Consider the following 25669-nt stretch of genomic DNA (forward strand, 5'->3'; position numbering starts at 1 on the left):
AGAGGAAGATGGGCACGGATGTTAGCTCAGGGCCAGTCTTCCTCAGCGAAAAGGAGGATTGGCAATGTTAGCTCAGGACTAATCTTTGAGAAAAGAAATTAACAAGAGACAGTAGTTGGGTGATTTTTTTTTTTTTTTTTTTTTGAGGAAGTTTAACCCTGAGCTAACTACTGCCGGTCCTCCTCTTTTTGCTGAGGAAAACTGGCCCTGAGCTAACATCCGTGCCCATCTTCCTCTGCTTCATACGTGGGACGCCTACCACAGCATGGCTTTCACCAAGTAGTGCCATGTCTGCGCTCGGGATCTGAACCGGCAAACCCCGGGCCGCCAAGAAGCGGAACATGCAAACTTAACCACTGTGCCACCGGGCTGGCCCCCTAGTTGAATGATCTTAATGACTGGTTACTCCAGTACTACTGTGTCCAGCCTCAGTATTGGTACCTCACTGTTGGAAGACAGCATTCGTGGACTCAAGTACAAGCCTCTTCTCTTAATAGTGCTGGAGATACTATCAGGGTTGCTTTTTCACTTTACCCCCAGTTCCCAGCATCTCACGTGATGAATGGCTGTATGTTTTGCTTCTCAGAGTGCCACTTTCAAGTATTTGGGAGGCACCTCATTGTTGTTCCATGCGCTCCTGCTAGTGCAGGAATGGTAATAATAGAAATAAGGTTGAATGTCAGTCAGTTAAAGGACAGTGCTTTCCAACTCCTTTTGTGTTATGGCACACAGAGAATAACTGTATTTGAATGGCACACTGCAGAAAAAGGATTTCTCCCCCAGCTTCCCCCTGTGGCTGTTATGGCCAGGGGATCCGTATCTGTTTACCATTTACATTAGTTGGAAGCTTTAGGTTAGCACATGATCCTGGAGGACTGTGAGTGTTCAGTTTTAAGTTTATTTAACAGGCCATTGGGATTTTTGAGCAGGGGATTAACATGTCCAGAATGGAATTTAAGGTTAATCTGGCAGCAGGATATAAAATGGATTAGAGAAAGAAGAATCCTAAAACCTGGTAGATTGTTAGGTTATTGGATTAGTTGAGGTGAAATGATATGATATGATTAACTAGGGTAATAGAAATAGGAATGAGACTGAGAAGATGGCTCAAAATACTGTTACAGAGGTGAAATCAATAGGGCTTGACAGCTGAGGGTAGGATGGGAAGTGGAGAGTGAAAAGTCAAAGGTAGTGCTGATGGGGCTGGGTGGCTAGGAGGTGGGAGGATTGTGGAATAATTAGTAGAAGTAAGGAATATAAATATAGAAACAGGCTTGGAAATAAATTTATTTCTGTTTAGGGCATGTTAAGGTCTAGCAGTCATATTTCAAAATGTCTAAGTATACTCAGCCATGTAATGCTACAGAGAAGTCGGGAGTAGGGGTAGGTGGTAGGAGGGGTTGCATTACCTCTGTGAGTTTACTATCGTTTATAGTATGGCCTTAGGTCTCGTGGACTCAAACACTCCAGGGTGGAGCCATCTTTCAGGGCTAGATCTGTCATCATCAAGTTCATGTGACTGGTGTATAAAACCAGGCAGATTAGTTTATTCGTTTATAGTGAGGAATAATTAGCACAAAGATTGAAATACTTGTGTTGGCGTGACCAGTATGTTCTCATTCAGCAGACAGACAGACTCACATAGGAATCAAGTCATAATCAGGAAGTTGCTTAGTAAATGTGGCGTCCTGACAAGAGAAATTGAATGGCTGCTGAAATGTTTACCGGCCATAATCTCCACAGTAGGGCAAAGATTTCTCAGAGGGTTGATTGTGATTCACACTCCCCTAGACTAAATATTGAATTCTTTTCCTTTGGTGTCTGTCTCTTTTCTGTTTCCATGCCTCTCGCTGTTTTTTTATGATTGACTCATCCTTATTTTTAAGGTATATTTGTTGTATACTGTCAGATTGTAGTCAAGTTTTGCATTCTTACTAATTTGCTATACAAATGAATGTATATCAAATTTAGACAAGATAAAGTCTTCTCCTTCAGTGGTTTATAGTTAAGAGCAGGGAGATGTTCAGTCCAGAGGCTTGGGGGACTAAATGTGAGACAACAGGGGAGGGAGGCCAAAGAAGCATTAGGATGACACCCAGGTTTCTAACTAGGGCAACTGATTGCTTTTCTTAAGACAGATAATTGTGTAGGGGAGGAGAATCAACAGTAGATTGTGTTAGGAAGGCAAATTTAGTATTTTTTAAGTGAGTAAAGCTTAAAGTCACAACGGCCCATCCAAATGTCTATATATACACGTGTACACACACTCACACCTACACATACATATGGGAGCACTTGATCTTATGGTTAAGGGAAGGATTTGTGTGGTGGTACATGGTGGTTGAGGTTTATATACCAAGCCGTATTCTTAACATATTCTTAAGTAAGCTATGTTAACTCTTTTTTTTTTTTTCTCTGAGGACGATTAACCCTGAGCTAACATCTGCTGCCAATCCTCCTCTTTTTGCTGAGGAAGACTGGCCCTGAACTAACATCCGTACCCATCTTCCTCTACTTTATATGTGGGATGCCTGCTGCAGCATGGCTTGCCAAGTGGTGCCATGTCCGCCCCCAGGATCTGAACCGGCGAACCCTGGGCCACCAAAGCGGAACATGCAAACTTGACTGCTGCGCCACTGGGCCAGCCCCTATATTAATTCATTTAATCTTCACAACAACGTTGTGAAGTAGGGATTGTCATTAATTCCATTCTAAAGATGAAACTAAGGTACAAAGCTGTAAAAGTTGTTTGCCCAACTAGCTAAGGGGCAGATTTGTGAGTCATTAGCGTGTAGTTCTTGGTTAAAGTCATGCCTGTAAGTAAATATCTCAAATGAACCCACATCTTGTCACTTACCTTAAAATGGATAGTGGGCTATTGAAATATTTGAGATCCTAGATTATTTTAATTAAACATTTCTTCCTGGTAACAGATTATCATCATTGTCAGATTTTAGAAAGTGTACTCTTAAAGGAAAACATTTGTTGGATTAAAAAAAAAAATGTAACTATCTTTAAAAATTTAAACAGTCTTCTAAAAGAGTTTGGGAAACACATTTCCTTTAATAGCCAACTCAATCCTTTGCACATACTTAATATGAAGGAACTTTTGTTCTAAATAATCTGAAATACTATCCTCTGCAAACATGTATTGTTACTCGGCATCTTGTAAAAATTCTGCATTTTTACAGTTTTGGGAGAGTGGAAACTCTTCACAGTCATGACCAGGAATTTTTCAGTTACTCAGTGTTTTAGTTTCTGTAATTATTCTAATTAATGACTTCTCTTTTATTCCATTACTTCTTCCTGACCACTCCAAAAAGGTTCTTTCAGTAAAGATCTGATTAGGACCTTCTGTCTTTGTCTTTCCATGTCTTTATTTTGCACCTGCTTTTGTATAGTACTTTTAATTGGTTATGAAATTCTAGCTGACAGTTGTTTTTCTCAGTATTTCGAAGATACTTGGTTGTTTTCTGATGAAAAATTAACTGTCAGTCATATTGTTGTTTCTTCCTTTATAGGTAACATGTCATTTCTCTGGTTGCTTTTAAGAATTTTGTTGTCTTTGGCATTCTCCAATTTTACCATGATGGTCTAGGTATGAATTTATTTTTATTTTATCTAGCTTGAGATTTAGTGTGCCTCTCCACTCTGAAGATTATTATCTTTATGATATTACTGGGAGAGTCTCAGCTGTTATCTCTTGATAACATCTCTTCCTCATTCTTTTTATTCTCTTCCTCTGGGAATTCCTGTTGCATATTTTCTCTCTCTTTTTTTTTCTTTTTTTTTTTTTTTGAAGTCTTCCCCCTCTCTTTCCAACTTCAAGCTGTCTTTTCTTAATTCTTTGTGTCCTATTCTTTACCCTGGCTTCTGTCTGCCTCCTCCCTTTTTTTTAAAAAATCTCTGGTTATTTTAATCAAGAAAAATTTCAAACTTACACAAAAATAAAGAGAATTTTACAATAAAATCCCCTATGTACTCATCACCCAGCCTCAGCAATTATGAATTTTGTTTTATTTATATCCCTACCAGACACACACACCATTAATTTGAAGCCAGTCCTGGGCATCATCTATTTAATCCATAAATATTAAAATATATATCTTGAAAAGATTCTCTAATCATTTTCAACATATTTTATGTTTTGTTACACAGTTTTATTTTTTAAGTTCTTGGATGCTAACCATCCTGTTGGTTTGCTGATCCCTCATTGTGATGGATCTGTCCCTTGAATTAGTTTTGTTATTTTTAACAAAAATGTAGCTTTTTCTAGGGAACTTGTGTGTCCCTTGGATTGTAGAAATGTCTTTACACAGTAGTTTTGATGATTTGTTTCTGCTGGGCATATAAGCTTTGGCCCATTTTTACACACATTTTTAGCTTGTGGATTCACATATCATGTATGAAATAAAAGTTGAATAGCGCCTGCACAGAGCATAGATTTGGGTTTTAGTTTTTCATGGGAGACTACACTCACCCCTACCCATCCCGCGCCTCCCCCCTTGGCCCCCGCAAAAGCCCAGAAAATAGCTTTCTTTTTTTTTAGAAAAGATTTTATTTTTCCTTTTTCTCCCCAAAGCCCCCCAGTACATAGTTGTATCTTTTTAGTTGTGGGTCTTTCTAGTTGTGTCATGTGGGATGCTGCTTCAGCGTGGCTTGATGAGCGGTGCCATGTCCACTCCCAGGATCCGAACCAGGGAAACCCTGGGCTGCTGAAGTGGAGCGTGCGAACTTAACCACTCAGCCACGGGGCCAGCCCCCAAAGAAAGACACTCTTTCTTTCTTTCTTTCTTTTTTTTTTTTTTGAAGATTAGCCCTGAGCTAACATCTGGGCCCATCTTCCTCTGGAAAATAGCTTTCTTGATCCTTGCAGCAATAGTAGACCAAGGTTTCTCTAGGGCCCCTACCTGCTGAACACCACTGTCATTGTGTGTTGTAAACTTCCACTTTTTGCCTTTGTTTCATCTTCCTTTCTATATCTCCCTTCCTTCCTTTGGAGCTCTGCTGTATTTTTTTCTTCTATTTTACCTAATTCTGTTTAACGTTTTGATTATTTTTAGAAGAAGGAAAAGTCTTCTGAGTCTCACTGTATTGTCAGAACCAGAAAGTCATGTTTCTACCCATCTACTTTAAGATGATGAGTCATAAATTTCTTAAGTACTCCATCCTAAGAGTGAGTGAGGGGTATGTGTGCACGCGCACGTGTATATTTTAATCTAATTTACTGCTATTCAGGTAACATTTAGAATGCGTTAGTATTTCATATGGCCAGGTAAACAATACGCTAAACACACATTCAGACTTGTACTTCAATTACAAGTCTTCTGTTCATGTATTTTGTTTGTGTTAAAATGGAATTCATGTTTCTCATTGGTCAGAAGTGGTGGTAATATTACATCTGATTTAATAGAGAAATATTAATTAATACAATTTTATTGCCAGACAGAATCTTTAAGTACATGAAGTTGGTATGAGATACATCTGGAAAATGAACTAATATCATTCACAATAAAGAGTTTCTACAAATCAGTGAGGAAAAAACTTATTAGGAAAATGGCAAAGGATACCAACACTGTTAATAGAAAAGGACATAGACAGGGCTGACCCCATGGCCAAGTGGTTAAGTTCACGCACTCTGCTTTGGCGGCCTGGGGTTTCACCAGTCCAGATCCCAGGCACAGATATGGCACCGCTTGTCCTGCCATGCTGAGGTGGCATCCCTCATAGCACAATCAGAGGCATTCACAACTAAAATATACAACTCTGTACTGGGAGGGTTTGGGGAGGAGAAGAAGAAGAAACAAAAAAAAAGGACATGCAGATGTTCAACTTCATTTATTATATGCAAGTTAGAAAACTGCAAACAAAATTATAGTAAGATATTTTTCACTTATTAGATTGAAAGAAATAAAAACAATTTTGATGATAACCCTGGGTTCAGAAAGATGTTGAGAAACAGGAATGCTCCTACATTACTAACAAGAATGTAAAGTGAAATTGCCCCCAGGGAGGACAGTTTAACAATTTATCCTAAGGATCATGTGTACATTTGGTACGTTATTGGAAATATCCAAAGATTTGAAGCAACTAAATGTTCCTCAGAGGAAACTTGAAGTAAGCATGCCTCTGCAGTGGAGTACTGTGCAGTGTTGGATATAGAACAAGGCAGTTACACGTATATGGGTGTGGAATGATCTCAGGGATTGTTACATGGAAAAAGCAAGGTGTAGAACAATGTGTGTAGAAAGGATCTGGAAGGATGTACAAGAAACTAGTAATGATGGTTGCCTTGAGGGACGGGAAGAACTGGATGCCTGAGGACCCAGGGAAGGGGGAGAAACTGTTTTCACTTTCTAATTTTATATGATGTACCTGTATTGCCTATTATTTTAATGGAAATGAGAGTCTTATTGTTTGTGAAGAGAAGATGTAATTAAGAAAGGAAGATTCCTGTGCTCTTGAATTTGAATTGGAGCTATCAGTAGGAGGTAATGACTTTTCCAAAAAAAAAAAAAAAAAAATTTGCTTGAAGGAGTGAAACAGTGAGAGAACAGAATGGGGAGACTATTATTGTGAGAGAACAGAATGGGGAGACTATTATTATTATATCTTAATTAGGACATTAATACATATTTTTAAATTGTGTGTAGCTGTATTATTACCTGCTAATTTCATTTTAGGATAGTTAAGGAGGCATAAAATATTAGTTATAAAAGGGGTAATTTATCTTAAAGGACAGTTGAGTAGGAGAGGAGGGGCAGCACAGGTATTAAAAAAGTAAAAGTTCAGTATTATTAGTAAAGTTGCCTTGATTTCTTTTTTTGGCATTGACGAGGTTAATATTTACAACCGGTTGTCTGAATTAATATGTGTTCATTTGACACATAGGTGACTTTTGCGTAAAGAAAGAATTCTCTCAGTAATATATTGCATCACCTTTAGTTCTCAGAGTGTGCCTAAAAGTTTTAATACCTTTTATATGAACATTAAATAATAGGGCAAGAAGTTTAATTCCTTATCTTTTAAGTATTGAAATAATACTCTGAATTATGATTAAAGCCTTCTCTGCAGGATGATTATATATCTTCCAAAGTGAGAGACTTCTAAGAATGAAAGAGATAGCATTAATAATTATACTGGGACAGCAGGCTTAAACTGGAACTATCCTCGCAAACTAGGACATATGGTCACTCTACTCCTCCGGTACACTTCACTGTTAAAAGTTTGTAGGGGTTTGAAATTTGGTATAGGTTTAAGTGCAGAGTTTTAACCTTGAGCATAAAAACGGAAGTCAGATCTGAATGGGCTTTGAGACTTTAATCTGAGCTCTGACTGATCTCGTCTGTCATGTGATGTCAGCTAAATCACACAGCCTGTGGGATCAGTCACACTGGTCATTGGCCTCCATCTCTCTGAAAATTTTTATTTTATTCCTTAGTTCAGTTTTTAAATTGGGCACCAGAGTAGGGGTTCAGGATTTACCATTCTTGAATTCTGTCCTAACATTCTAAATCAGTAATATTTTAAAATAATGAAAGGACAATTAACTATTCAAAGTATTCATTTTATCAATGGTAGAAAATATTTCCATAGATGAATTGATGATGTGCGATGTATGATCAACTCAGATCACATCATAGGTGATTCATTCCCCCCTTGGTTAAGGCAGCAAATCCTTTATGAGATTTAACCCCAGCCGGTATACTCAGATTGGTAATTTCTGAGAGTAAAAGGCCATTAGATCATAATACTCTTATTGTATAGTTACAGAAACAGATTGGAGAAGCTGTGACTTGCCACAAGATGTAGAGCTAATCACAAAAGTCAGTTTGACAAATAAGAATCTGAAGTCACACATTCTGAAATAACCCAAAGTTACTCTGTCCCTTATCCTCCTCTCTCTTGGACTCATCCTATAATTCCAATCTGTCACATATAGGCGCTGAAAGGTCCTCTCAGCCCACGTCAGTTGGGGTGGTTATGTGCATATAATTTCTTTCTGGATAAAATATTACTTCCTTCTTGAGTCTTGAGTTTTACTTTGATTTCAGTCTCTTTGAGTAACCAATATAATGAAGAGACAGGTATTGTCTAGAGGCTTTATTCTTCTTACATATAATGTCAGTGGTTCTTTGTGCTATGTATAATACTTTAAGTTGGTATGTTAGCTCTTACCATTAGATAAATGTTCCAGTTGTTAGATAATAATATTGCCCTTTATAATATTAATTCTTTGGGTTTTTTTTTTTTAACTAATTGAAGTAAATGTCTAACTTAAGCCCATTATCTCTCTTAGGTATGCTCCATTTTAGGATATATATTAATCTTTTTTTTTACGTATATATAAGATAATACTTAGAAATGCTAGCTCTGGTTTAAAATTCTGGCTCCGTTTAATTAACTGTATGAGTTTGGACAAGTTTTTGACTCCATTGTGATTTTATTCCGTTGTAAAATTGTCAAAATGGATTTTTTTATGTGTAAATAATACAAATAAAATCCTTAGAATGGGACTTGGCACATATTGAACATTTGAATAGTGTAATCTTTCTTGGTAATATGTACCGATTAAACTGATAAAAATAAATGGATAGTGACTAGTATATGTACCCTAGAGACTGAATATGTTAATAATGTTTTATTAGTAAATTTCAGGAAGCTGATAGAGAGGAAATTGAAAATCCTTAGAACATTTTTTACTTCCTGTTGGTTATTTTGCTTGTATTTTAAGGCTCTTCATCAGTTACCTGCTCTCTTAAATAAATCACTTTTGTATATAAAAAATAAGCTGTATAATTAAGGACAAAAGCAGCTTATTTTGTCTGTAAAACAGAAGTCACTTATAAATAAATTTGATAAAAATACTATTTTAGTTTGTTGAATGCCATGAAATATTACCACTGAAACCAAATGAATTGTTTTGGAAAAGCTGTTGAAGTGATAGTAGAATTATTATATGCAAAAATAATTCACTCCTAGAGATAGGATTAGCATTGGGCTTCTGTTCTTCCCACCTTTTCTCTAAGACATGGGGTTGAGGAAAAATAGTTAAACTATACTAAACTTAACGTCAATATTATTTCTTGACAATTTCATTTGTTACATGGTTCTGTACAGCTTTTGTGATATAATCCTCTTTATTATTCCCATCCTGTTTTTCTGAGATTAAGTTTATTCTAAGATCCTTTAGCATCTCCTAAAGTGACCTGTACAATAACTTTATTCTCTCCTCTGATTTTGCTCATATTTGAGTTTCTTTGGTCTAGGATGCCCTCAATTACTAGCTCATCTTATAATTTTAGGTGGTAAGTACACTGACTTCTTCACAGATCTCTCAGATTCTCAAAAAAGAATGCACTGCTTGCATTCTACCCCTCAGTCAAGTAACACTGTCAGTGCTGGAGGGAAACCCCAGTCTTAACTCTCCAAGCTTCCCAGGATCGTAAAATTTGCTGGTTAAAGAGTTACAAAGGGGATCTCTTGCTTAATTGACAAGAATAATGTACAGAAGAAATTAATGGGGGAGCTTTTAACTCTATATAAATAGTTCAGTTAATTCCCTTCCTCTCTCCAGTGACCTTATTTGGAAAGATTTTCTTATTCAGGGAGCCAGTTGTCATTTTGGTTTTTTCTGTCTGATCTGTATTGAGTTTTTTATATATATAATGTAAAATTTTTTTGCAAGACATTGTGCACCTAGGCTGTATAGCTTAAATCCATTGTCTTTTAATTGAGCTAAAATATGCATCTACTACTGATAGCATGTAGAAAGACAGAATTATTCTGTACCTGTTGTTTCCTTCACAGAGAGCTAGTGGCATCTGACAAAGAACCATGATACCTGGCTGAAACTCCAGGATGGAAGTAATGCACAAGTCACTTTATAAAAGCCAACACTGTAAATCGTACGTAATGGCTGTATGCAAACTAGTAATCAAAGTTAATAATTTTGGAAAAGAAAAGTTTACAGTTAGCTCCTCAGTGGCTGTGTAGTTACTAATGCAGTAGCATTAGTTAGCAGCTTTCCGACTCCTTGGAAGGCCAGCGTGCCAGTAAGACAGTCCTTGTGAGCACGCCCACCTGCAGCTCGAGTGACTAAGGCGGAGTTAGTGTAGAATCCCATTTCCCTCCTCACCCCACCACCTCCTTCTAGCCAGACTTTTCTCAGCTTCTGCTACCACACTTCTACCACATTTAGTCACAAAGTTCTAGGTCTTAAATGTACCGGGTAGCTTTTTTTGAGACTGTAAATAATGTCTTTAACAGAGATGGCACTTTTCAGAGATCCTCTGTGGGATCTCATCTGAACTGACTGACTCACTGGGAGGACAAGAAAAGTGAGAGGTGGTTCATTTGACATTACATTACAGTTCCTTTGTATGGGTGCAGGCAGAGGTGGTGGTTCCCTCAGTGTAAAGACTATGTTTGCATTGTTTGATACTACTGCTACTCAGAATCCACTCTGAATTTTCTTTAAAAAAGATAGTGATGACTATGAGTCAGTTTGAGATTTAGAAACCAGTGAACTTTTGTGTGGCTGTCTCACTGTTGTGCCCTCCCCATCCCCCCAGAAAACCTTAAGTTCAGGTGTTCCATAGAAAAATAGTTTTTAACTTAAAAGTCGTCCATGATATATATAAAAGTGGTACTAAGAGGAGAAAGTTAAAATAGTACAATTTTCTAAGATTCTGGGAAAGAGTTTCTCGGGTTCGTTTTAGTAACTTAAAACTGTATTGGTGATGTTAAGCAGGAAAATTACTACAATCTGATCCTTCAGTTATTTTTCCACCTAAGAGAATGGTGATGTGGAAGCAGCATTGGTGTTTACATTTACTTTTAGTGTTTGGGTGTGGCCCTTAGTGACATCTGTTCCTGCATTCCTGGCCCAGCAACTTTGCAGATTTAAGCCACAGTTTTGATACGTGCTCTTTTATAATGTGTGGACTGCTGGGGCTTTGTTATCTCATTTTACTATAATATTCAGTGTAACTTGCCTTGAGCTTCAGGCACTTAAAAATTTTTTTTTAACGTAAACACTTAAAAAAATTAAATTTAAGGATTTAAAGCATTTTAAATGTTTTTCTGGTTATTTCCTTTAAAACAACTTTAGATATAATCCTTGCATTTTGTTTAGGCCATTTTGAATCAGATGAACAACGAAGTTCTTGAGTTAGAGCTGCATTTTCTAAACTTTTTCTTACCTGTAAGCAACCTTTTATTTCTTCAATAATATAGTGATGTGAATTTAAAAGTCTTACTAGGTTATTCTCCAAACTTCCCGATTTTATATCATAGTTAGCATTTTTATATAACATTAACTGATGATATCTGTGGCTGGTTTTCCAAAATGCAAACATAATCATGTCTGTTCTTGCTTAAAGTTTTTCACTAGTTTCACTTTGCTTGTATTGGTGGTTCTCAAACTTGCACGTAGGCGGAAGAGTGGGAACACCTGGCTGGCTAATTATCTCTAATATTTACTCAGTACTTAACATGTGACACTCTTTTATGCTTTTATGTCTATTTATTGTTTTTACTCCCAAATCAAACCTATGAGGTGTAGGTATTAGTATCTTAAAATTTCTATGAGAATTTTTTTCTACTCTTAATTTTTTTTTCTTTGAGGAAGATCAGCCCTGAGCCAACATCTGCTGCCTATCCTCCTCTTTTTGCTGAGGAAGACTGGCCATGAGCTAACATCCGTGCCTATCTTCCTCTACTTTATATGTGGGACGCCTATCACAGCATGGCTTGACAAGTGGTGCCATGTCTTCACCTGGGATCTGAACTGGCAAATCCCGGGCTGCTGAAATGGAACGTGCACACTTAACTGCTGCGCCAGTGGGCTGGCCCCTACTCTGTAATATTTTTTAATTCAAAAATCTTTTAAAATTACTTAGCATTAAATAAAATGGATAGTCCAAAAAGATGTCATTTTGTCTTTTGTGACCTTTTTGTTTTGCTTGAGGAAAATTGTCCCTGAGCTAACATCTGTGCCACTCTCCCTCTACTTTGTATGTGGGATGCCTCCACAGCACGGCTGTTGAGTGGAGTAGGTCCATGCCTGGGACCTGAACCCGCAAGCCCAGGGCTGCCAAAGCAGAGTGCACAGAACTTGAACTACTCAGCCACGGAGCCAGCACGTTTTTTGTGACTTTTTGTACTGTGAGCACACCTTGTACAAATACCTCAGTTTGAGAAGCACTAGCTCATTGGATCAAGAGTCTGTTTCTTTGTATGAAATGGGGGGTAAAGCATATACTTAAATACTAACCTAATTATTTTTTTTATTTATTTTATTTTTTATTTTTTATTTTTTCCTTTTTCTCCCCAAAGCCCCCCAGTACATAGTTGTATATTCTTCGTTGTGGGTCCTTCTAGTTGTGGCACGTGGGATGCTGCCTCAGCGTGGTTTGATGAGCAGTGCCATGTTCGCACCCAGGATTCGAACCAATGAAACACTGGGCCGCCTGCAGCGGAGTGCGCGAACTTAACCACTCGGCCACCGGGCCAGCCCCACTAACCTAATTTTTTTAAATACAAGTGTTCAGTAGACACGACCATCAGTATAAGTTTCTAGACTCTTACTTTCCATCCCTGTACCTTTCCTTGTTTTGGATGGGCCCTGATCGGTGGAGGACACCAAGTAGCCCTGCTCTGGGCCATGGTGATTTACTGGTTCTGTGATTATACTGTTCTTCATTCTTGATACGTTAAACATTTTGTTTCCTCTCCCTAAAATGATTGCACATCCTTGTTTTCTAACTGCTGCATGTCTATTATTCCCTCTAGACAAGTAAATATCCCTTCCCCAAGGAAGCCTGTCTAACCAGCGGCCACCTCCAGCAGAGCCAGATACTCCCTCTCTATGCTTCCATAGCCCCTTATTCCTATATCTCTTAATGCCTGGTGTACTATTTAAGGTGTTCTTACCTCTTTGTTGTTAGACTGTGAGCTCTTTGAGGGCAAGGACCTTATCTTATGTTGTCTTATATCCACGCTGGTCAAATGCAGTGCCTGGCACCTGGCAAGTATCAGGAAATGCTTAATGAATGAATGAATGGATGAGTGAACAGACAGGCTCTTTCTAATTAGTGTTTGGTGTAATCTAGCTTTATCATTAGAAACTATGACTTGCTATGAGCCAAAGCAGTCAGCTAATGGCAAACACCTGAACCCTGCTCTCAGCCCATGCTTCAAATCCTGGGTGGTACAGTGTAGAGTTACTGTGTAGTTAATGATTCAAGTGTATGTCATTGTGAGCTCTTGTCTGTAATGAAATAGATGTTTATTAGTGCCTACTGTTTTATCTTATTTCTTTCAGGAATTGTTGGATAAATATTTAATAGCCAATGCAACTAATCCGGAAAGTAAGGTCTTCTATCTGAAAATGAAGGGAGATTACTTCCGGTACCTTGCTGAAGTTGCATGTGGTGATGATCGAAAACGTAAGTACATTTGGTTTATGAGTAAAACTAAAATATAAAAAAGGAAGGGAGGATAAATGGGACACTATGATGGTAGTCTCTGTGTAGCTTCTAAGCCCTTTATAATTTTAAAAAACATCTTGAAATCTCTGTATAAAGAAAACTAATAATGTTACCTTATGTTCTCAAAACTGAAAATATGGTCATGAATTTATATTATGTGCCCCTTAAAAAAATTAACCTCATAAACTCTCTGATTATATTCTGATAAGATGATATTTAAAAACATAAAACCATCTTTTATGCTTTAGAATCTGGTTCACCATATTTTTAGCCCCCGAGTTCTTTGCATATACTTTGAGTGATTCTGTTGTGTCACATGGCCGGTAGTGTCATTATACCTTGAAATTTAACTTAACTGGAAATTACAAATAGAGTATAGAAGCAGTACCTGATAAAGCGTACGAACTAATGGTCGTAAGGGTCCTCACTGATCTTGGGAGAAGAATGGATGAATTCAGTGAGAACTTCAACAGAGAATTGGAAAATGTAAAAAAGAACCAATCAGAAATGAAGAATAGGGGGGCTGGCCCCGTGGCCGAGTGGTTAAGTTCACGCGCTCTGCTGCAGGCGGCCCAGTGTTTTGTTGATTCGAATCCTGGGCGTGGATATGGCACTGCTCATCAAACCACGCTGAGGCAGCATCCCACATGCCACAACCAGAAGGACCCACAACGAAGAATATACAACTATGTACTGGGGGGCTTTGGGGAGAAAAAGGAAAAAAAATAAATAAACTCTTAAAAAAAAAACAAAAAAGAATAGGGGCCAGCCTGGTGGCATAGTGGTTAAGTTCACGTGTTGCACTTTGGCAGCCTGGGGTTCACAGGTTTGGATCCCAGGTGTGGAGCTATACACTGCTCATCAAGCCATGCTGTGGTGGACTCCCACATACAAAATAGAGGAAGATTGGCAATAGATGTTAGCTCAGGGCCAATCTTGCTCACCAAAAAAAGAAAAAGAAATGAAGAATACAGTAATGGAAATGAAAAATTCACTAGAGGGGCTCAGTAGCAGAGTAAAGGATATAGAAGAACGGATCAGTGAGCTGGGCGAAAGACTAGAGGAAATCACCCAAGCTCAATACATAAAAGAGAAAAGAATTAAAAAGAACGAGAACAGTCTAAAGGAGCTCTGGGACAACATCAAGTACACTAACATCCATGTTATAGGTGTCCCAGAAGGAGATGAGAGAGATAAAGAGAATCTATTTGAAGAAATAGCTGAAAACTTTCCTAACCTAAGGAAGGAAACAGACATCCAGATACAGGAAGCAAAGAGAGCACCAAACAAGATAAACCCAAAGAGGCCCATACCAAGACACATTAAAGAGAGAATTCTAAAAGCCAGAAGAGAAAGGCAACAAGTTACATGCAAAGGAAACCTGAGCCTGGAATACTCTACTTGGCAAGGTTATCATACAAAATGGAAAAAGAAAGAATTTTCCAGACAAGCAAAAAACTAAAGGAGTTTATCACCAAGAAACCAGCCTTACAAATGCTAAATGGACTTATTTAAGTGGAAAAGAAACGACCACAAATAGGAATAAGAAAATTATCAAAAAAGACAACAAGAAAACAAATCACTGGTAATGGCAAATATACAGTAAAGGTAGCAGATCAAATACCTGTGAAGCTTAATTGGAAGGGCATAAGACAAAAGTACTAAAATCACCTATTTCCATGATAAGAGGTTAACAGATACACATGCACAACAAAGAGGTTAATAATCAAAAACAAAAAGTGTAGGAGGAGGAGAGTAAAAGAGGAGAGCTTTTAGCAAGAGGTCAAACTGGAAGAGACCATCACCTTAATGTAGATTCCTGTTTATGTAGGTGATTGAGTATGAACCTTGTGGTAGTCACAAACCAGAAACCTATAATAAATACACAAAAAAAATTAAGAGAAAGGAACCCAAGTATAATGCTCAAGAAAGCCATCAAAACACAAGGGAAGAAAGCAAGAAAAGAGGAAAGGAACAGAGAACAACTGCTAAAACATGCATTAAAAAAGTAACAGAGCCAGCCCTGATGGTTTAGTGGTTAAAGTTTGGTGCACTGTGCTTCAGCAGCTGGGGTTCAGTTCCCGGGCATGGAACTACACTACTCATCTGTCAGTAGGCATGCTGTGGCGGCAGCTCACATAGAACTAGAACGACTTACAACTAAAATATACAGCTATGTACTGAGGACTTGGGGAGGGAAAAAAAATTGTTTTTTAATGGTAATAAGTACATAGTTAACAATAGCTACTTTAAATGTCAATGGACTAAATGCTCCAATCAAGACATAGGGTGGCTGATTGAATAAAGCAACAAGATCCATAGATAGGCTGCATACAAGAGACACACTTCAGACCTAAAGACACTCAGAAATTGAAAGTGAAGGGATGGAAGAAGATACTCCATGAAAATGGCAATGAAAAGAAAGCTGGACTTTATTTATATCGGACAAAATAGAGTTTAAAACAGAAACTGTAACAAGACAAAGAAGGGCACTACATCATGATAAAGGAAACAGTGCAACAAGAGGATATGCTATAACACTTGTTATCTATGCATCCAACATAGGAGCACCTAAATATATAATTATTAACAGGCATAAAAAGGAGAAACAGCAACACAATAATAGTAGGGGACTTAAACATTCCACTTATACCAATGGATAGATCATCCAAAATGAAGACTGATAAGGAAACATTGGCTTTAAATTACACATTAGACCAGATGAACTTAGTAGATGTATACAGAGCATCCCATTCAAAAACTGCAGGATACACGTTCTTTTTTAATTCCCTTGAAACATTCTCCAGGATAGATCACGTATTAGGACACAAAACAACTCAATACATTTAAGAAGATTGAAGTAATACCAAGCATCTTTTCTGACCACAATAGTATGAAACTAGAACTCAACTACAGGAAGACAATTGGAAGAGCCACAAATATTTGGAGATTAAACAAAATGCTACTGAACAACAATTAAGTCAATGAAGAAATTAAAGGAGAAATCAAAATATACCTGGAGATAAGTGAAAATGAAAATACGACGTGCCAAAATTTATGGGATACAGCAAAAGCAGTTCTAAGAGGAAAGTTTATAGCAGTACAGGCCTACCTCAATAAACAAGAAAAATCTCAAACAATCTAACAGTGCACCTAAAGGAACTGGAAAAAGAAGAACAAACAAAGCCCCAAATCAGTAGAAGGAAGGAAATAATAAAAATCAGAGCAGAAATAAATGAAATAGAGACTAAAAACAATTTTAAAAAATCAATGAAACTGAGAGCTGGTTCTTTAAGAAGATAAACAAAATGGACAAACCTTTAGCTGGACTCACCAATATGAAAAAGAGAAGGCTCAAATAAGTCAGAAATGAAACAGGAGAACTCACAACAGACACCTCAGAAATACAAGATTATAAGAGAATACTATGAAAACCTGTAAACGAACCAATTGGCTATCTAGAAGAAATGCATAAATTCTTAGAATCATACAACCTTCCAAAACTGAATCAAGAAATGGTAGAGAATTTGAATAGACCAATCACCAGTAAGGAGATTGAAACAGTAATCAAAAACCTCCCCAAAAATAAAAGTCCAGGACCAGATGGCTTCCCTGGTGAGTTCTACCAAACATTCAAAGAAGACTTAATACCTATCCTTCTCAGACTCTTCCAGAAAATTGAAGAGGAGGGGAAGCTTCCTAACTCATTCTACAAGGACATTACCCTGATACCAAAACCAGATGAGGACAACACAGAAAAAGAAAATTACAGGCCAATATCACTGATGAACGTCAATGCAAAATTCCAAACAAAATACTAGCAAATCAAATACAATATGTTAAAAAGATCATACACCATGGTCAAGTGGGATTTTTTTTTTTCATGTGGGATTTATTGCAGAGATGGTTCAATATCTGCAAATCAATCAACGTGATGCACCACATTAACAAAATGAAGAATAAAAATCACATGATCCTCTCAATAGATGCAGAGAAAGAATTTGACAAGATACAGCATCCATTTATGATAAAAACTCTGAATACAATGAAGGAAAGTACCTCAACGTAATAAAGGCCATATATGACAAACCCACAGCTAATATCATTCTCACTGGAGAAAAACCAAAAGCTGTCACTCTAAGAACAGGAACCAGGCAAGGATGTGTGCTTTCGCCACTCTTACTTAACATAGTATTGGCAGTCCTAGCCAGAGCAGTCAGACAAAATAAAGAAATAAAAGGAATCCAGGGGGCCAGCCTGGTGGTACCTCAGTTAGGTTCGCACATTCCACTTCGGTGGCCCAGGGTTCACTAGTTTGGATCCCAGGTGCAGACCTATGCACCGCTTATCAAGCCATGCTGTGGCAGGCATCCCACATATAAAGTAGAGGAAGATGGGCACAGATGTTAGCTCAGGGCCAGTCTTCCACAGCAAAAAAGAGGAGGATTGGCAGCAGATAATAGCTCAGGGCTAATCGTCCTCAAAAAAGGGGGAAAAAAAAGGTATCCACATTGGAAAGAAAGAAGTGAAACTGTCACTATTTGCAGATAACATGATTTTATATATAGAAAACCTGAAAGAATCCACCAGAAAACTTTCAGAAATAATAAATGAATACGGTAAAGTTGCAGGATACAAAATCAACATATAAAAACCAGTTGTATTTCTGTACACTAACAATGAAGTAGCAGAAAGAGAAATTAAGAATACAATGCCTGAGAGCCAGCCCTGATGGCCTGGTGGTTAAAGCTCTGCATGTTCTGCTTCAGCACCCTAGGCTTGGTTCCCAGGCATGGAATCACACTACTGGTCTGTCAGTAGCCATGCTGTGACAGTGGCTCACATAGAACAACCAGAAGGACTTACAACTATGTACTGTGGCTTTGGGGAGCTAAAAAAAGAAAAGAGAGAGGGATATTGGCAACAGATGTTAGCTCAGGGTGAATGTTTCCCAGCAAAACTTTTAAAAATAAATTTAAAAACTCTTTAGGGGGGCTGGCCCCATGGCCGAGTTTTTAAGTTTGTGGGCTCTGCTTTGGCAGCTCAGGGTTTTTCTGGTTCAGATCCTGGGCACAGACATGGCACCGCTCATCAGGTCACGTTGAGGTGGCATCCCACATGCTACAACTGGAAGGACCCACAACTAAAATATACAACTATGTACTGGGGGAATTTGGGGAGGAAAAAAAGCAGGGAAAAAGGAAAAAAGATTGGCAACAGTTGTTAGCACAGGTACCAATCTTTAAAAAACAAAACAAAACTCTGCAGGGGGAAAAAAATTGCAATCCCATTTACAGTTACAACAAAAAGAATAAAATACCTAGGAATGAATTTAGCCAGACGTGAAAGATCTGTACACTGAGAGCTGTGAAACATTGTTGAAGGAAATTGGAGACAAAGAAATGGAAAGCTATTCCAAAGAACACAAACACACTAATGCATAAAGGTATATGCACCCCTATGTCCATTGCAGCGTTATTCACAATAGCCAAGACTTGGAAGCAACCTAGGTGTGCATCAAGGGACCAATGGATAAATAAGATGTAGTGTATATACACAATGGAATACTACTCAGCCATTAAAAAAAAAAAAAGATGAACTGTTGCCCTTTGCGACAACATGGATGGACCTTGAGGGTATTATGCTAAGTGAAATAAGTCAAAGGGAGAAAGTAAAATACCGTATGATCTCACTCATAAATAGAAGATAAGAACAAGAAACAAACACATAGCAACAGATTAGCTTGGTGGTTACTGGAGGGGAAGCGGGGAGGGAGGAAGGTGAAAGGGGTGACTAGGCACACGTGTGTGGTGATGGATGGTAACTAGTCTTTGGGTGGCGAACATGCTGTGATCTACACAGAAATCGAAATACAATGATGTGCACCTGAAATTTATATAATGTTATAAACCAATGTGACTACAATGGAAAAAAATGTGAGGAAACGCTAAGAAGTGAATGGTGATTCTATTAATATAATAAGATTATCATTTTCTTTTCTGCATTTTCTGGGGTTTTTGTTACTGTTATTTTTACAATAAAAATGTTAAACTTATAAAACTCAAAAAGAATATAGAAACAGAATGTTGTACTTTTTCTGACATTAATTTGTTAACTATTTTGGAGGATCATAACATTAACTACTAATTATATATCACCAAATTTCTGAGGAGAAGTGAAATGAGAATATTATTGCTAGTATATAATTTGTCATAGAAAACATGAGGGAAAAGAGTAGCTGAGTTGCTGAACTTGATTGTTAAAAGATCAAAGTACATTTATTAGCAGTGAATTATTTCCTGGAGCCTTGGTAGCTGAGTATAATATAGATCCTATCAAATTTTGTGTATGTGCCTGCTACCAAATTTATCAAGCAAGTTCTAGGTAGAAGTATCGCTTAACTCCTTATTTTTTTCCGGTAAGTTTATTATTTTGTTCTTAATTTTGCCCCATCCAAAAAGCATACTTGCATAAATAGTTACTATGGTCTCCTACCCCCATTGTTGCTAACCGTAAGTGAGACAGTTTTACCATCCCAAATAGCAGTGTAGTTGAAGATATAAAGAGAGAATTGTTATGCTCTTCTGTAAGAAATCTGTATACTAAACTTACTGTATTACTGATGTGTAATTTCTGTTGCCATAAAAACAAGCAAAATTGAACATGACAAATACTTGCATAGAACTGAACATTTAAACACCATCAAGTCAAAGGAATGTTGGGGATATTGGGATGTAGCTCCCCCATTGGTCTGACTTAACCTTTCTGGCCCACTGGCGTTTTCTAGTCTCATTCCTAGAATACTTCAATAGTCTGGGATGTCTAGATAGTCTGTGAGTACAGCCTAAGAGCTGAGACACTTGCTACTACTCGCTGTAGTGCTTCCATATGTGCCACACAGCCAGAGCGCCTTAGTATGTGAGGGCTGCACCAGCCATGTCTGGATCAATAAACGTGCCGTTTCAGAAAAGGAAAATGCACACATTCAGGTCGTACAGGGATGACTTAATTTCTGTTAGGTCAGAATTTCTATAGCTGTAATGGGCCAGTGGCCTCATTCAGAAAATGTCAAAGAATGGATATAATCAAATTAGTGATGGTAATACTTCCTAAACATTCTTTTCAGGAAAATGGCATTTTTTTTAGGCCAGTAATCAAACTCTGGTCAGCAGATTTTGTTCTATATATTGGCGCTTTTATGTTGCTTTTCACTTAATATGTCTTAATACCAAGGATCGGTATTGTTTCAACAAAGAAGTCACAAGAATAGAGGTTTTGGTGGTGATGATCTTTGTAAAGTGACTACATTATTTTGGGAAGGGGTGTTACAGCCAAATTGTTTTCCCATCCTTCATTGAGATATTATTGACATATATCAGCCAAATTTTTTTTAATTGCTGCATTTCCGAGTAATAAAATTAAAGGACATGAAACAAGAAAATTGTTTTAGTCCTAGAGATGGGAAAGTCTTATATACTATCTCATGGTTTTTTATTAAGCTGATTATAAGTAAGGAACATTATAAACTAGTTTTTAAATTTCCACTACAAGATAATGGTTTTTGGTTTGCTACTATGGTTTTGAAAGAAAGCTGCAGAGAAAACTCTGTTCTACCAAGAGCTAATATCATATGTTAAAGGTGTTATTGTGCTGTATACTAGAGGATTATTTTCAGCATCATGCTTTTCTGTTTCATTTTTTCCCTTCACAGAAACGATAGATAATTCCCAAGGAGCTTACCAAGAAGCTTTTGATATAAGCAAGAAAGAGATGCAACCCACACACCCAATCCGCCTGGGGCTGGCTCTTAACTTTTCTGTATTTTACTATGAGATCCTTAATAACCCAGAGCTTGCCTGCACACTGGCTAAAACGGTAAGATGTGTGCCCAGAATTACCATCCTTAGCTAAGGATTTGAGATAAGTATGTTAATTTCTAGATATTTTACTTGGATACCCAGGAGTGATTTCTACTATAGTTATTTGGATATCTCCTTTTTTTATCATCATGACTACCTACCATTACCCCTCTCAACACTTTAGTCTCTCGCAACTGTGGTTATAAGCAATAATATCTGTCTAAAGAGCATAATGTTCAGAGTAATCGAAAAAGTTAGAAAGAAATGTAAAGGATTGGAAACTAATGCCTGTCGGGTTTGGTCACTAGAGTAGCTGCATTCCTCAAAGTATTTCAAAAAGGGTGAGTATGGAGGGGTTTTTACAAATAAATACTAGTTCTTACTGCTAAGAAGTTTATTAGGTATAGCTTCTGTGTTATGTGTCTTGTGAAAGAATAAGAAATGTTTGTTTACTGATAAGTACATATAGCTTTATAAGTTTCGGGTCACAATCATAGGTTCTTAAACTGAAAATCTGAGGATATGATTCCATTGAATTTTGTTTTTAGTTGACAGTAGAACATAAGGTAGATGTTCACCTATTTTATGAAAATGGTTTGTCATTGTAGACTGACAAGTTTTCTGTCAATGCAAATGTTGTTTACCATGGATATTCCTATTTATAGGCTTTTGATGAAGCCATTGCAGAACTTGATACACTGAATGAAGACTCGTACAAAGACAGCACCCTCATCATGCAGTTGCTTAGAGACAACCTAACAGTGAGTTGTTCATTCTTTTATTTCCTTTTCGGGAACAACAGTACTTGTGTTTTATTTCGGGCTCCCTATCTTTTGGGGGCAATTATTTAAGAGCTACACTTTCTCTTAGAAAATGAATAGATAAGTAAAAGTGTCAGGTGCTTGCTCCTATTTTGTATAGGATAACTGTTGTTTTGTAGGCAGGTTTTCAAGTTGAATAGGCATTTTTTCAGACCTTCATGAGAAGTACTAAGATCACAGGAACCCATAATATTAACATCATTGACAGGAAAATGTTGATAAATTATGTTAATACAGTTTATGTGGTTTCAGTATTTTCTTCCTCTGGGTAAATTAGCTATGCCAAGTTAGGGACCATGTAGGTATCTGAGCTTTCCTGAAATCATCTGAAGTGCCTTATTCCAATAAAATTATACCTTTTTTTTCTGCCTACTTCTTGGATAGGCAGATGATGCGGGAAAAAGTAATGGAGAAAAAATACAGGTTGACCTTTATTGAGATTCTTTTATAGGTTCAAGTAAATTTGATATGTCGTATGTCAAAGTCTTAGACAAAATGTGGAAGAAGAGAATACACCTTTTAATATAAATGTAGTTTCCCAAGCCCCCCAGTTTGGTGCTTTACCTTTTGCTAAAGAGAATTTTTTTTATATATATATATATATATAAAAGTGCCATATATATTATATATAATATATAATTATATGTAATTAATAATTATATGTATGACATATATTATCTATATAGTAGCGCCATATCTGTTCACCTTTGCTGAACAGGGAAATTATGAAGACACTTCATTCCCAGCCGTTAGAAATCCCTGCAGTTGTGAGATAACGACAGAAGAATAATCAGCATAAATAGCTTCTAGAGAAGAAAAGCAAACTGAGCAATTTTACCTCTTCGCAGATATACCATAGAGCTACATTGTATAAGATTCTAGGTTTTCTAAAGTTGCAAGTAGTGTCTTGGTGCTGGTCTCATAGAAATCCATTTTGTCAGTTATTGATTATAGTCAATAAATATTGACTATTCTCTTCTTCACTTCATCGTTCCATCCTAAAATTGGAGAGATCCTTGGAGATCAATTTTATTTTAATGCCCTACTTAATTCAAGAACCTTCTCTATATATCTTCATACACACATGCTGCTTCCCTATAACTGACACCACCCACTCCTCTATTTCACTCTTTGCAGCGACACAAAGTAAACCTGTTTCTTTTTCTATATGATAGCCCTTCAGATACTTAGGCACAATTACTGTGACAAAATTTTTCTGCCTTATTACTTTTTTTTGTTGTTGTTTTTTGAGGAAGATCAGCCTTAGCTAACATCTTTTGCCAATCATCCTCTTTTTTTGCTTGAGGAAGATTAGCCCTGAGCTAACATCTGTGCCAGCCTTCCTCCACTTTATGTGTGGGTTGCTGCCACAGCACGGCTGACAAGTGGTGATCCGAACCCATGAACCCGGGCCTCTGAAGCAGAGTGTGCTGAACTTAACCACTCCGCCACAGGGCTGGCCATCTTACTCCAATAAATTATCTTTTAATAGTGCTTTTAAGAAGAGCATTGGGCTGCTGGGAATGGAGAGTGCATTAAATTCCAAGGATGTTACCTTGTTTTTTTGGAAATTATAATACTTTTAAAATAAAGCGTAAGTTTTAAACATACTCAAATATTACATATGGGTGTGTCATTTTGTATATGCATTGTGAAAGATCTACAGAATACACTAGGAGGAGTTAATGGTATTTGGGGTTTTGAGAAATATAACTTCCAGTCTTAATCTCTATTGTTTGAATAATTCACCACTCTCAGAATTACATTTTGATATAACAATGGGACTTGATGTAATTATCTGATCTAGAAATAGTAACTCAATATGATTCTTTTTTCCTAGTTATGGACGTCAGACAGTGCAGGAGAAGAATGTGATGCGGCAGAAGGGGCAGAAAACTAACTGCATACAGGGTGTCATCTTTATTTCCCTCAAGAAACCTTTTTACACATCTCCATTCCTTATTCCATTTGGATTTCCTATAGCAAAGAAACCCATTCATGTGTATGGAATCAACTGTTCATAGTCTTTTCACACTGCAGCTTTGGGAAAACTCCATTCCTTGATTTGTGTTTGTCTTGGCCTTCCTGGTGTGCAGTTACTGCTGTAGAAAAGTATTAATAGCTTCATTTCATATAACCATAAGTAACTTCCAAACGCTTATGTAGAGGACTAAAAATGTATCTGGTATTTAAGTAATCTGAACCAGTTCTGCAAGTGACTGTGTTTTGTATTACTGTGAAGATATGAAAATGTAGTTAATTACAATTTAAAGAGTGTTCTACATAACTTCTTAATTTCTACATTCCCTCCCTTACTCTTCTTCAGGGGTTCCTTTCAGTAAGCAACTTTTCCATGCTCTTACTTTCCATGTATTCCTTTTTGGTAGGAATCCAGAAGTATTAGATTGAATGGAAAAGTATTTGACATTTCTGGGCTGGGGGTCGCAAATTGAAACGCCTCCTGTATCATATCTGAAGGAGGTCTTGTGTATCTGTGACAACGGGGTTTCCTATTCACTCTTCATTTGCTGCTGTTTAAGTTGACAACTTCCCTTCCCAATAAAAATTCACTTACACCTCCTGCCTTTGTAGTTCTGGTATTCACTTTACTATGTAATAGAAGTAGCATGTTGCTGCCAGAATACAAGCATTGCTTTTGGCAAATTAAAGTGCATGTCATTTCTTAAATACACTAGAAAGGGGAAATAAAAAGTACACAAGTCCAAGTCTAAAACTTTAGTACTTTTCCATGCAGATTTGTGCACATGTGAGAGGGTGTCCAGTTTGTCTAGTGATTGTTATTTAGAGAGTTGGACCACTATTGTGTGTTGCTAATCATTGACTGTAGTCCCAAAAAAGCCTTGTGAAAATGTTATGCCCTATGTAACAGCCGAGTAACGTAAAATAAAATTACATTTTATAAACCATTTACTATCGCTTTGTAACAATTGCATACTGATATTTTGAGAGACAGGTGAATTCACTACTTTCTGAAGTTTAGTGATACTTCCCGTGTGTAAAATGTAGTGGTGACACCCCTGTTTCTGCCTTGTGATGCGCTTGTCTAGGGATGCCTGGAAATGTATAACATTGGACTGCATTTCTTAGGGTTAGTGTTTTACTACCATAGATCAGTTTTGTGGGCCATCTCTTCCTCAGATGTAAATGGTATCTAGTTAAGTGTTATATGGAATAAAGTGGACATTTTAAAACTAGAAAAGTTAATTATGCAATTGTGAGTGCTTTTGCTGGTGTTAGAATCCTGCTTCAGTGGATATTCAAACAGTGTCAGAGTTCAAGAGTACCTTACTTGTTTAGTTGTCAAATCTCTTTCTAAACATTCAGTTGTATCATCAGTGAGTTCCAAATAATTTTGGCTTTTTAATATCACAATTGCTGTTACACTAACCTATCTTAAGTACTGTCCTGAGAATTTATCTTCAAGTCAGAAGATAATCTGAAAAATTAAGCTCTGTAGGATTATCCTTTATCTCCG

At 37.2% G+C, this 25669-nt stretch overlaps 1 protein-coding gene across 1 annotated transcript in view; it reads left to right on the forward strand.

The window, feature by feature from the left end:
- The window catches only part of YWHAQ (tyrosine 3-monooxygenase/tryptophan 5-monooxygenase activation protein theta), a 42864-nt gene extending 17764 nt beyond the window's left edge, over positions 1-25100 (forward strand). Inside the window, exons 3-6 of the mRNA XM_046662576.1 lie at positions 13328-13451; positions 21205-21368; positions 22018-22113; positions 24014-25100. Of these exons, the coding sequence (XP_046518532.1) occupies positions 13328-13451; positions 21205-21368; positions 22018-22113; positions 24014-24073 (444 nt within the window). The 3' untranslated portion in view covers positions 24074-25100. The remainder of the gene's footprint in view (positions 1-13327; positions 13452-21204; positions 21369-22017; positions 22114-24013) is intronic.
- The last annotated feature ends 569 nt before the right edge of the window (positions 25101-25669 follow it).

The sequence above is a fragment of the Equus quagga genome, chromosome 5 (genome assembly GCF_021613505.1).
Source record: "Equus quagga isolate Etosha38 chromosome 5, UCLA_HA_Equagga_1.0, whole genome shotgun sequence".
Lineage (NCBI taxonomy): Eukaryota > Metazoa > Chordata > Mammalia > Perissodactyla > Equidae > Equus > Equus quagga.